Below are 12439 nucleotides of genomic sequence, written 5' to 3'. Positions count from 1 at the left end.
TTTTTTTTTTTTAGGAAAGAAAAACAAATCAGAAATGTAGAAGAAGAAATTGAACAGGAAAAACAAGCAGCAGATGGCATCATAAAAAACATGTCCCCAGAAAAACAGGTGAAGTACACAGAGATGAAGACAGCAAATGAGAAATTGTTGCAGGTAATGATAATTTCTGCTATGACAATCATAGACACTCTTGCTACTGAAAATGTGGTCTGAAGATTGGCAGTGTTGGCACCCCTGAGGGCTGAAATGCTTCTACTAACTTCATTTTAGTGACTTATTTGTGCATTCATGCTTGAGAATCATTGATCTTAAGAATTCTACTTTCTTGTGTTGTTTAAACACCTACCTTTTATCATGTATCTTTTTTTTTGTTCAGTTCTATGTGCCATTCATTCGTCTATGTTATATCATTGAACGGTACTTAATCTGTAAGTAGTAAGTTTTGTGTTATTGTTGTTAAGTACCATCAAGTCAGAACTGACTCATAGCTGACCTTCCAGCAAGTTGTCAGAAGCAATAAAGTGCATGGGAGGAGATTCCTCATCCTTGTACGACAGAGCGTCTGGTGGATTTGAACTGTGTTCCTTTGGATTGGGAGCCTAACTCCTTAACACTAAGATACCAGAGCTCCCTAAGAGTTTTAGTGACTATGCAAAAGCTTTGACTGTGTGGATCACAACACACTATTGCCAACATTGAGAAGGATGGGAATCCTAGAACAATTAATGGTGCTTATATGAAATCTTTACCTAGACTAAGAAGTTGTTGTCCAAACAGAGCAAGGGGACACTGCATGATTTAAAATCAGGATGGGTGTGCATCAGGGTTGGATTCTGTCTCTTTATCTATTCAGTCAGTATGTTGAGCAAATAATTAATGAAGCCAGACTCTATGAAGAAGATTGTCGTATTAGGTTAGGAGGAAGACTCATCGACAACCTGCATTGTGCAGATGGCACAACTTTGCTTGCTGAAAGTGAGGAGGACCTAGAATGCTTGCTGCAGAAAATCAAAGACTATAGCCTTCAGTATGAATTACATCTCAGAATCAAGAAAACAAAGACCTTTACCACTAAGCCAGTAGGCAGTATTTTGATAGATGAAAGGATTAAAACTGTCAATTATTTCATCTTACTTGGACCCACAGTCAGCACTTGTGGTCCCAAGAGTAAGAAGATCAGGAGATGCATTGCTTTGGACGAGTCTGGTCAGGGACCTCTCAAGAGTAGTGATGTCAGTTTGAAGACTAAGATATATCTTATTCAGGCCATGGTCTCTTTAATCACTTGCTATGCATCTGAGAGCTGGATAATAAATGATGACAGAGGAATTGATGCTTTTGAGTTTTGATGTTAAAGTGCTGATTATCCTATGGTCTTCCAAAAGAATGAGCAGGCAGGTCCTGCAAAATGTGCAGCCTTCATTTCCTATACTTTGGATATGTTGTTAGGAGAGGTCCTTCCTTGGAAAGGGTATCATGTATGAAAAGGCGGAGAGTCAGTGAAAGAGAGAAAGAACAATGAGATGGGTTGTCACAGTGACTGTAGCAGTGGACTCAAGTGTATCAGGGCTGATGTAGATGGCACAGGATAGACAGGGTTCAGTCTGTTACTCCATAGGTAGGATTGCTATGAGTTGTACTCAACTCAACAGCACCTGACAACAACATAGTTAATCTTGACAGCGACTATGAATTCAGGTCAAGGGTCTTATTTTAGGAGTGAGCCATATAAACTGTACAGGTCTTGGTCGTAAAGAATTTAGACAAAACAGGGAGCTCTGGTGGCCTACTGGCAAGAAGCTGCACTGCAATCCCAGAGGTCTGTGGATGGAATCCACCAGATGCTCTGCTGGAAAAGGAGGGACAGCCTCCTCCGATTTGACGGTACACACACAAACACAAAAGAATAAATAAATTTTAAAAAAGGGAAAAAAGAATGTAAACAAAAGAAATAAAAGCGTGACTAAAAAATAAACAACAAACACAACCTAAAACATAATGATCCTATTAATTTAAAAGTTTCTGCTATTTAATGTTCTCAAAACAGTGATATTTCACTGTGAAAAGGCTTGCTATCTTTCACTGACCCATATATATATATTTTTTTTTCCTAAAGGCAGATCATGGCAGAGGTTTTATGAATAATAGAAAGATTATTAGAGAAAATAAAAATAGTAGGATGCTAAAAATTGCACTAAAAGTACAGAATTAGGGATATTTCTAAAATTTATTTTGTCATAGCCAAGCTTTTAATGTTGATGAACAGTAAATCAAATTTTCCTTGGTATAGTTTGCACTTATATTTGTGTTTTTCCCCTCTTAGGAGTTAGATACACTTCAACAACAGCTAGACTCACTGAACATGAAAAAAGAGAGCCTGGAAGCTGTAAGTATAAAGTCAAACGTTCCTTAGACTACAAATTTGATTAAATGTATTAATGGAACACATTTTTATTTAGTGGTTTACTAGCAGGAATTCAGTAATTTCTCCCACTGTTAGACACAAACATCCTAGTTGCGGAAGTAATTAGAATTATTAAATACTTCATTGTATGTGGTTAAAGACCCCTGGTGGCATTGTAGCTTAAGAATTAGACTGCTAACTGAAAGGTTGGTGGTTCTAACGCACTATATGCTTTGGGAGCACGAAAAGGCAGTCTGCTCCTATAAAGACTGACAGCTTTGGAAACAATGCTGCTCTGTCCTGTGGAGTCGCTGTGAGTCAGAAGTGACTTGAGTGTAGTGAATTTGTGGTTTTGTGTGTGTGTATGGTTGCTGTGAGTCGCAGGCGACTCGACGGCACATAACAACAACAACAACAACAACATGGTTAAATACTCAACTAGGAAGCAAGGGTTTTGAAGCTCTGTCTCATGGTTTTAAAGCTCTTTGGGCATGTTGCCAGGAAGGACCAGTCCTTGGAGAAGAACATCATGCTTGGAAGGTGGAGGGACAGTGGAGAGGAAGACCCCGGATGAGGTGGATTGATAATAACCACTGGGGTAATTGGGTTAGGTGTGTCGGAGTCAGTGAGACTGGCTCAGGATAGGGCAGAGTTTAGAGCTGCTGTTCATAGGGTTGTATGAGTTTCAGGTGACTCGATGGCACATAACAACAACACGCCTAACTAAAAGTTCTATATTTCATCCAGAAGCACCTCAAAAACCTCAAGAGTCTACCCCAGAATAATCTTTTGTTGAAAAATTTATAAAGAGCAGGTCCATGAGTCATAACTGACTCAACAGCCCTATTTTTTTTAATACAAAATAAAGGATTCTGAGTGGGGCTTATAAAATGAATGGTAGTTTAAAGGCACGTGCATAAAAGACTATAAAACTAAATGAAGAAGGAAAGAGACCAGTCAGTTCTATAACATTAAAGATGCAGATGCTTGTATTTGTTTTCCCATTTGTTAAAACATTGTTTAATTCATAAAAGAAAACATTTTATGAATGTTTGACTAAAATGAAATATAAAATACTCATTTCTTGTACCTCTCCAGACTACAGTATTCTGACATATATTGAATGTCTACAGTGCGCTTTAAAAATGCTCTAGATTTATCACCATCATAGTCACTTAATGCTGACAAACTACAATCCTATAATCTTGTCTTGGTTTCATAGTTGTGGGAAATTTCAATTGAGATTCATGCAGGCTATCCTGTGAACCATTTGTTCTTTTTTCATATCTAAAATAATATTTTGGATGTCAGTTCCCATGAGTATGATGGTGCATGACGGTAACACAGTGTATACATGAATAGATTGCTTAGCATTATTTTTTTTAAAAATCTGCGGTGTTTTTGGTTTCCAACTGTAGCATTGGATTTAGGTTTTGTACTGATACCTCTCTTCTTTGCCATTAACTTGATACAATGACATTAACACGCCTCAAATAATATGAATTTAAGAAAGTTTTATATTCTTTTCAAATCTTCAGTCTGTCCCCCAAACTTCTAACACAGACTGGTGAGCACATCCAGGGTTGTATCAGTTAGTTGAGATTAGTCAATTGGTATCCCATCCATTCCTGAGGCCTTATTGTTTACTAATGTCTTCAACACAGCTTGAATTTCTTCCTTTGTTACCATTGGCGCTTGTTGATATGATACTTCCTGTAATTTTTCAGTGTTGACCAGTTCTTTTTGTTACAATGATTCTGTGTATTCCTGCCATCTTCTTTTAATGCTTCCTGGATCATTCAGGACTTTTCCAATGGCATCTCTCAGTATTGTAACTAGAGGCTTGAATTAGTTTTCCAGTTCTTGCAGCTTGATAATGCCAAGCAAGTTCTGCCCTTTTTATTTTCTGGCTCCACTAATTTACACATTTTGTTGTAATAGTATTCACTTATTATTATTTGAATGTTATTAGTTCATCTTCTTGAGCTACCCTTTGAAGTCTTCAGTTCATTTATTTCAGAATTTCTTCCCTTTATTTTGGATTCTTGAAGCTCTACTACAATAGTTTTTTCTGACATCTATTTTTGTTTTTTCTTTCTCCTCTGTCTTTGTAGTGCCTATTTTGCTCTTCTCCTTTATTTCATCTCACAACTCCTCTGGTCTTTGGTCGTTGGTAATCAATGCCTCAAACCTCTTTTTACAATAAATTTTAAATTCAATTTGGTTAGATAAAAGAGTATAGGGTTTTATTATTACTCATCCAGTTTATGAATATGCTTTGAAGTGATGGATCCTCTCCTCCCATTCCGTTAACTTCCTCTGAAAACCTGGTAGAGGGTCAGCTATGGGTCGTTTCTAACACGATGGTACAACAACCACCAGGTTTAAAATTTGCCCTTATTCTTAGAACAGAAATATATTTGAGAGTAATTTTAAAATAAAATGCTCATTAAATTTTTCTTGATTCTGCCCCCCCCCACTTTTAGGAAATAGCACACTCCCAGGTAAAACAGGAGGCTGTACTACTGCATGAAAAACTTTATGAGTTAGAATCCCACCGAGAACAAATGATTGCAGAAGACAAGAGCATGGGATCGCCCATGGAAGAGAGAGAAAGATTACTTAAACAGGTAGGAAGAATGGCAGGATTTGGTAAATGTGTTGGCTTGTTTTACTTAAATAATACATATTGAATGCAAAAAATATTAAGTTTATAGTCTACCAAAAGACTCAGTAAAATGTTAGCTTCTTCCAATGGCCAAGAAAGAGTATGTAAAAGTCATTTTCTCATTAAAACCATTAACTTTTCTTTTGATTACATAGCAGGAGTGGCATCCACTTCCTAAACAACATGCCTCTGGAAATTCTGTGAACTTTGAGAAACGACAATAGTTATAGGAAGGCTTCAGTTCTTTTGTTTGTAGGGTCACTGTTAACTCAACAGCAGTCAACAACAACAACAACTCATTCATATTATCTTTGTGCATATTTTGGCCACTTTTCTTATGTTTTGGATCCTTGTTAGGAAAACCTGAAACTTATCTTTATTGAACATTAAATAATTAGATAATGTTATTAAAGATGTGAAGTATTATTTGTTTTGGTCCTTCTGTATTAAAATAGATATTTCTAGAAAGAAGTGCCCCAAATAGTGACATTTCTGGTTAATACTATCAGTATCTCTATGAAAGAAATGGAAATTTATGGTATCTGATAAATTTATGTCACATGTATTTAGTAGCTTAGCCCAAGACTATCTTTAATTTAGTTTTTAATTATAGTTAATCTCTTATTTATCATGAGACTCATGTGAAAGTTCCAGTTGCTGAAAAAAGTTAAAACAAGTCCACAAGGACCAAAATATGACCTTGAATCTATCCCACTTAAATTCAAAATAATTTCAAGAATAGCTTTGAGACATTGAACACTAATGACCAAAGACCAAATTTATTGTGTTATGATATCGAGGATATTATCCAGGAAGAGAACAAAAGGTAATTACATAGACAGAAGAGAAAAAAAACCCCACCAAAATAGATGTCAGGAAAGACTGAAAATTGCACTAGCGTGTCTAGAAGTCAAAACAAAGGGAAGATATATAGAAAGAAGTAAAAGAGATGGATAGAATATTTCAAAGTGCAGCTCTAGAAGACAAGGTCTTATGTAAAGTAAAAGACAAAGTAAAGTATTATGACAGAAAGTCCATAGAGCTACAGTTGGAAAATAAAAAGGGCTGAACTCACTTGGCTTTTGTCAAGCTGAAAAATTCAAGCCTTGAGTTGTAATACTGAGAATTAAAATGTGAAAAATCTTGAATGATCCAGGAAACATCCAAAGAAGATGGAAGGAATACACAGAGTCCATGTACAAAAAGAATTGGCTGACATGAAATATTTAATGAAGTTTTTATGTGCAAGAGCCAATGGTAATGAAGGAATAAGTTCAAGCTGCACCAAAGGCATTGTAAAAAAATAAACTTCAGAAATTGATAGGATACCAATTGACATGTTTCAGCTAACAAAGCAGGCCTGGCCACCCTCCCCAGTCTCTTCCAGGAAATTTGGAAGATACTACCTGGCCAATTGATTGGAGGAAATGTATATTTGTTCCCATTCCTAAAAAGAGATGTTCTAACAAAATGTCAAAATTATCAAACAGTGTCTTTACTTTCACGTGCAAACTAAATATTGCTGAAGAACATCTAAAAATAATTAGAACAGTATGTTGACAGAAATGCCAGAAGTTCAGGCTGGGTTTAGAAGAAGCTATAACACCAGCAGTATTGTTGCTAATGTCAAATGGATATTGCCTGAAAACAGAGAATACCATAATAATGTCTGCGTTTTATTGACTATTTAAGGTGTTTCACTGTGTAGATCATAACAAACTAAGGCTAACATTGAGGAGAATGGGAATCCTAGATCATGCTCATCCAAAACCTGCACCTATTGTATAAGAAACAATAGTAACATGAGGAAGACCAAGTCTGAATTCTACCCACTTCATAAAGGAGAACCGTCCTCATTGGTAATATCTATAGTACTAAACAAATAGCTACTTAGGCAGACATGCTACCCTACATGCTCCTGTACCTATTTTTACCAATTCTTGGGTCCAGTGTTCATTGCAACTTGACTCACAAACTCATAGTTGGGAGGGTTATTAGGGAAATAGATTGGAGAGTAGGGGAAGCTAAGAATATCACATAGTGCAAGTCCAGGTTTATTCTAGTAGTCCCAAGCCTAACAAGGCACAGTTCCTCAATTAGTGAAAGTCTATGTACAGTTTAGCAACACAAGTGCAGTTCTGGTTTCCTTAATCATCCAGCAAACTTTTTCTTAGAACAGTTACAAGTCAGCTTTTTCTTCAGTCATCCAGCAATCAAACCTTTAATTGTGGCTCCATCTCCAGGGTTCCTCTGGTTACACCTTGCCACTGTCTCTTCACAGTCTTTCATAGTCTCTTCACAGCAGTGCCACAGTCTCTTCACCCTCTCTTCACCACCATCTCTCACAGTGTGGAAGGTGCTCTCTTACATTAGTCCTACAGCTATTGATGATTTGCATTTCTAGTGTCCACAGGTAATGTAGCCAGAGACCATGCCTTCAACGGGGCCTAACACAATGGATAGAAAAGCCCATTTTCAAGGTTTCTGACACCATACCTACACTAAGAAGCTGATGTTTGAACAAAGCAGAGAAATACTACATGGTTTAAAATCAAGAAAGGTGTTTGTCAGGGCTATGTCCTTTCTCCATACCAATTCAATCTGTATGCTGAACAGATCATTCAAGAGCTGAACTTCATGGCAAAGAATATGACATCAGGATTGAAGAAAAACTCATCAACAACTTGGATTATGAAGCTGACACAGCATTGCTTGCTGAAAGTAAAGAAGACTGAAACACTTGCTCCAGAAGATCAAAGACCATAGCCTTCAATGTGGATTACATCTCAACATGAAGAAAACAATCCTCACCCATTGCACCAGTAAACAACATCACGACAGAGAGAGAAAAGATTGAAATTATCAACAGTTTAATCTTCCTGGGATACAGAGTCAATCCCTTGGTACCAGCAATCAAGAAAGCAAAGGATGTTTTACACTGGTAATATCTGCTGTCAGGGACCTCTTCAAAGTATCAAGAAGCAGAGTATCAACCAAGTGAGGCTGGTGGCAGATAAAAACACTAGTGATACTAGTGTAAATGTTACAGTGCACACCTGATTCAGGCCATGGTCTTTCCACTCGCTGTGCTTCCGAGAGTTGGCCATTGAATAAGGATGACAGAAGAAGAATTGATGCCTTTGAGTTATGGTGCTGGAGATGACTGCTCAATATTCCATGGACTGTCAAAATCCATAAGTTACTACAATATTTAGCACCTCTGCAATTCCTTAGTAAGATAACTTTTTTCTAAATTGTGAGAAAACTTAGATAGTAAAGAGTATTATAGAAAGAGCAAGGGCTGCATGGAGACAGACATACCTGCCCTTCATAAACTCTACAAGCGGGAACTATCCCCATCAAAAACATCCATATCACAAAACCAGTTCCTGTGTGGTCAGACATGCCCACCACACTCCCACACCTCCCTGTACTCATCCCAGCACCAACATTACTGCTCTGCTGGGTCTGAAATTCATTGTGATAGCTTGTAGACCAAATAGAGCCGTATTTGGGAGGTAAAAACTCAACAAGTGGGGTTGGTGACAGATACACACACTCAGGGCAGCTTCTGAAATGTACTCACAGGCACCTCAGCCTCACGGCTTTAGGCAAGTATTACAAAGCCTTTGCTGCTGCTGCTGTTGTTGTTTTGTTAAGTACCATCAAGTTGTTTGTGACTTATAGCAACCCTGTGTACAACCCCTCTGAACCCTGCTCTTTCTTTGTGCCAACCTTCTCGTCTCCAACACACTCCCCTCATTACCTCAGTCACTGAGTCAATCCATTTTATTCAGGGTCTTCCTCTCCTGTGCTGTCCCTCCACCCTCCTCAAGCATGATGTCCCCCTTCAAGGACTGGTCTCTCCTTGCATCATGACCAAAGTATATTAGATGGAGCTTTAGACTCCTTGCCTCCAAGGAGCAGCCTCACCAGGATGAACTTGTTTGTTTTCCTAGCATTCCATGGAATTCTCAATACTCTTCTCCAGCACCACAGTTCAAAGGCATCGATCGCTAGTCATTGTCTGGTTTTCTGATGCGTACCAAGTGATTGAAAAGACCATGGCCTGGATGAGATGCACCTTAATCTCCAGACTGACATTGTTGTTCTTGCTCTTCAGTACTCTGGAAACATCCCTGAAAGCAGATTTTCCCAGTGTATTTAATCTTATGGTTTCCTGGCTTCTGGTGCCAAGTGTGTTGATTATGGATCCAAGCAAGTCTCAATTTCTTTACCATCTATCATGATGCTTCCAATTGACCCAGTGGTGAGAATCTTGATATTGAGCTTCAATCCATATTGAAGGCTGCAGTCCTTGACCTTCTGCAGGAAACACTTCAGGTCCTCCTCACTTTTGGCAAGCAACGTTATGTCATCTGCATAACTCACGTTGTTGATACGTCTTCCTCCAATCCTGATGCGACATTCCTCCTCACAGAGCCCAGCCTCCTGGATGACCTCTTTCACATAGATTGAAAAGGTATGGAGATAGGATGCATCCCTTGTACTGGTTTCCTGATTGTGAACCATGCAGTATTTCCTTGTTGTGTTCTGAAGACTGCCACCTGGTTTAAGTATAGATTTCGCATAAGCACAATCAAGTGTTCTGAGATTCCCATTCTTCTCAGAGTCAGCTGCAGTTTGTTCTTAGTCAGACTAATGATGACTCTTTCCTATAGTCCTCAGAAAACCTTGTGCAAAATACTTTTAGGTCATATTCCATGGGGTGGCAGTCCTGAGCTCCTCTTCACTTCATCTCATGTCAGGTCTCTAGTTCTCTGCTGTAGCTGCGGTGGCTGCTGCTGCTTTAGATCTAACTGGAACAAGAATCTATGGCCTCAAAGGACACTCTGAACAAAAATAAAAAGGGCTCTCTGCATTCTCTTGCTTCTTTCTTGTTGGTAGTGAAGTTCTCAGAATCTGTCACTGAATCTGATCAGTTGTATAGTGAGACTAGCCAATCCCCTGTGGATAGGCTAACACACCCTATTCGCATATTCCGACCCATCCACATGGCAAAGTCAAAGTCGCCCATGTTGAACAGTAAACTGAACACTATACATATAAATATATATATCCACATTAGAATAATTGTTGACAAGTGACAGTTGGTCAGTTCTGTCTCACGGAGATCTCATGTACAACAGGAGGAAATGGCATTCGGTGCTGTGCCGTCCTCACAGCTGTTGCTGTATCTGCGCCCTTTATTGTCGCCATTGTGTCAGTCTGTGTAATTGAGGTGGCTGACCTGCTACCAAGCATGATGTCCTTCCCCAGGGACTGATAATGTGTCCAAAGTATGAGAGATAAAGTCTTACTGTCCTTCCTTCTCAGAGTTCTGGCTTACCTTTTTCCAAGAAAGATTTGTTTGTTCTTCCAAAGTCCATCATATATAAGAACAATTATATTCCACATAGTGCATGGAACATTTGTACACTGAAACCTACTCCTTGTTAATTTAAAATTCAGTTTGGCTAGACTTGATAAATCCTCTGTACTGTCTGTAATTTAATAATCAAAATATTAAATGTTTATACAAACTGATTGAGGCCTGAAGATGTGTTATCCCGATTGTGCTTTGTGGTGTTATCAGTTGCTACCTATCCTTTTGAAGGGATTGCGAACAAACTGTGAAAAGTCCCTTAACTGCTGGTCCTTTAACTTCAGATGATGAATTCTGAGAATTAAGTTGCAAGAAAGATATATTTCAAAAAAGATGTATATTTCAGTATGATAGACCTTAAAAGAAAATTCTCTTTAATTAAGCAATGAATTCATAATTAAATCATCAATAATTTTATTTTTCTTTCTAGGTTAAAGAAGATAATCAGGAAATAGCCAGCATGGAGAGACAGTAAGTACCTTATCCTTGGGCATTTTACATTCATTTCTCCTTTTAAATTACATTCTAAATGTACAGGAGATGCAAGTAGTATTTTTCTATATTTAACATGATAACATAGAAGAAACTTTCACTTCTACTTAAAGCTTTAAATATTTGAATGTTTATGTAAGAGTCAATATATTCGACAACTGTTGTTGTTATGTACCATCGAGTTGGAATTGACTCATAGCTAACCCTCCAGTGGCTTTTCAGAGACAGTAAATCACACAGAAGGAGAGAGCCCATCTTTCTCCCGTGGAGCAGATGGTGAACTCAAACCACATGACTTTGGGTTGACAGAGTAACTCCTTACTACCAAACCACCAGAGCCTGCTACATCTTAAAGCTGGTTTTATAAAAATAATTTTATTAAGATATAATTCACATACCATACAATTAGAAAATTTAAATTTACAGTTTAGAAATTTTTTAAAACTTTGGTTTTGGGAAAAGAATCTAATTAAAATATAATTCATGTATTGCACAGTTCAATGACATTTAGTATCTTCAAGAACATAGGTTATATTGTAGATATTTTGTGTTGTTTTATAACCATCATATTAATTTTTGACATTTTAATTATCCTGCAAGGAAATTTCAGTCATCACCTCAAAATCTCTCCTCTCACTCTTAGGAAACCATTATTATACTTCGGAGCTCTGGTGACTCAATTCTAAGGAGCTACACCAGCACTTCTGGTTATCTGTTTATTTCTGCTTTTTGAATTACAGCCATGCCAGTCAGTGTGAATGAATATCTCATTTTGGTTTTGTTTTGCATTTCTCTGATGGCAGGTGACTTTGAGGAGGTCTTGTTTCATGTGCTTATTAACTACTCATATGTCATCTTTGAAGAAATATGCAGATAGATTTACAGTAGCCAGTAAACCCCAAAACCTTAGTTGTTGAGGTTAAAGCTAAAACCTTTTGGGATCGGATTTCTCAATTTGGAGGTTTCAGGTCATGGTTTGATAACACATCTCAATTAATTGGTCTCTTAACAAACCTAGTGTTTCCGTCCTCTAGTTTATTGCTTGCTATTTGACTTCTTGAAGACTCACAAGTGATCATTGAGGAGTGATTTCTGTTCACTTGGAGCAAGAAAGAAAGAGAATCAGGAATTAGGAGGATGAAACAGAATGTGTGGCTAATCTCCATGAACAAGGTTTCTGACTACCATTACTGAACATTTTGATCAAAGATTTTGTAGAACAATCTTAATCAAAAGGGTGAGAATGTAAAACAAAATACCAAAATTCATGAACTTTCTGGAGTCAAGGACACTGGATGAACCTCTAAGACTCTCTCAATAATCTTTAAAATTGAAAATATCACCCAAGGTCTTTTAAAACCAGTCAGTTTATCTTAACTAGTTAAAAAATGTCTGCCTGGAACCCTTATTCACTGTTGGTGGGAGTGTAAAATGGTGCAACCACTGTGGAAAGCATTGTGGCGCTTTCTCAAAAAGTTGCAAATAAAGA

The 12439-nt window shown here is 37.7% G+C and overlaps 1 protein-coding gene across 1 annotated transcript in view; it reads left to right on the top strand.

The window, feature by feature from the left end:
* Positions 1–12439, top strand: part of IFT74 (intraflagellar transport 74 homolog (Chlamydomonas)) — a 78959-nt gene that overhangs the window by 34515 nt on the left and 32005 nt on the right. Inside the window, exons 8-11 of the mRNA XM_006881260.1 lie at positions 15–153; positions 2324–2386; positions 4891–5034; positions 10889–10929. Of these exons, the coding sequence (XP_006881322.1) occupies positions 15–153; positions 2324–2386; positions 4891–5034; positions 10889–10929 (387 nt within the window). The remainder of the gene's footprint in view (positions 1–14; positions 154–2323; positions 2387–4890; positions 5035–10888; positions 10930–12439) is intronic.

Source organism: Elephantulus edwardii, unplaced genomic scaffold (genome assembly GCF_000299155.1).
Source record: "Elephantulus edwardii isolate Elephantulus edwardi_28Jun2011 unplaced genomic scaffold, EleEdw1.0 scaffold00014, whole genome shotgun sequence".
NCBI lineage: Eukaryota > Metazoa > Chordata > Mammalia > Macroscelidea > Macroscelididae > Elephantulus > Elephantulus edwardii.
Note: the sequence above shows the minus strand (reverse complement) of the source record. Positions and strands in the feature narration are given on the sequence as shown.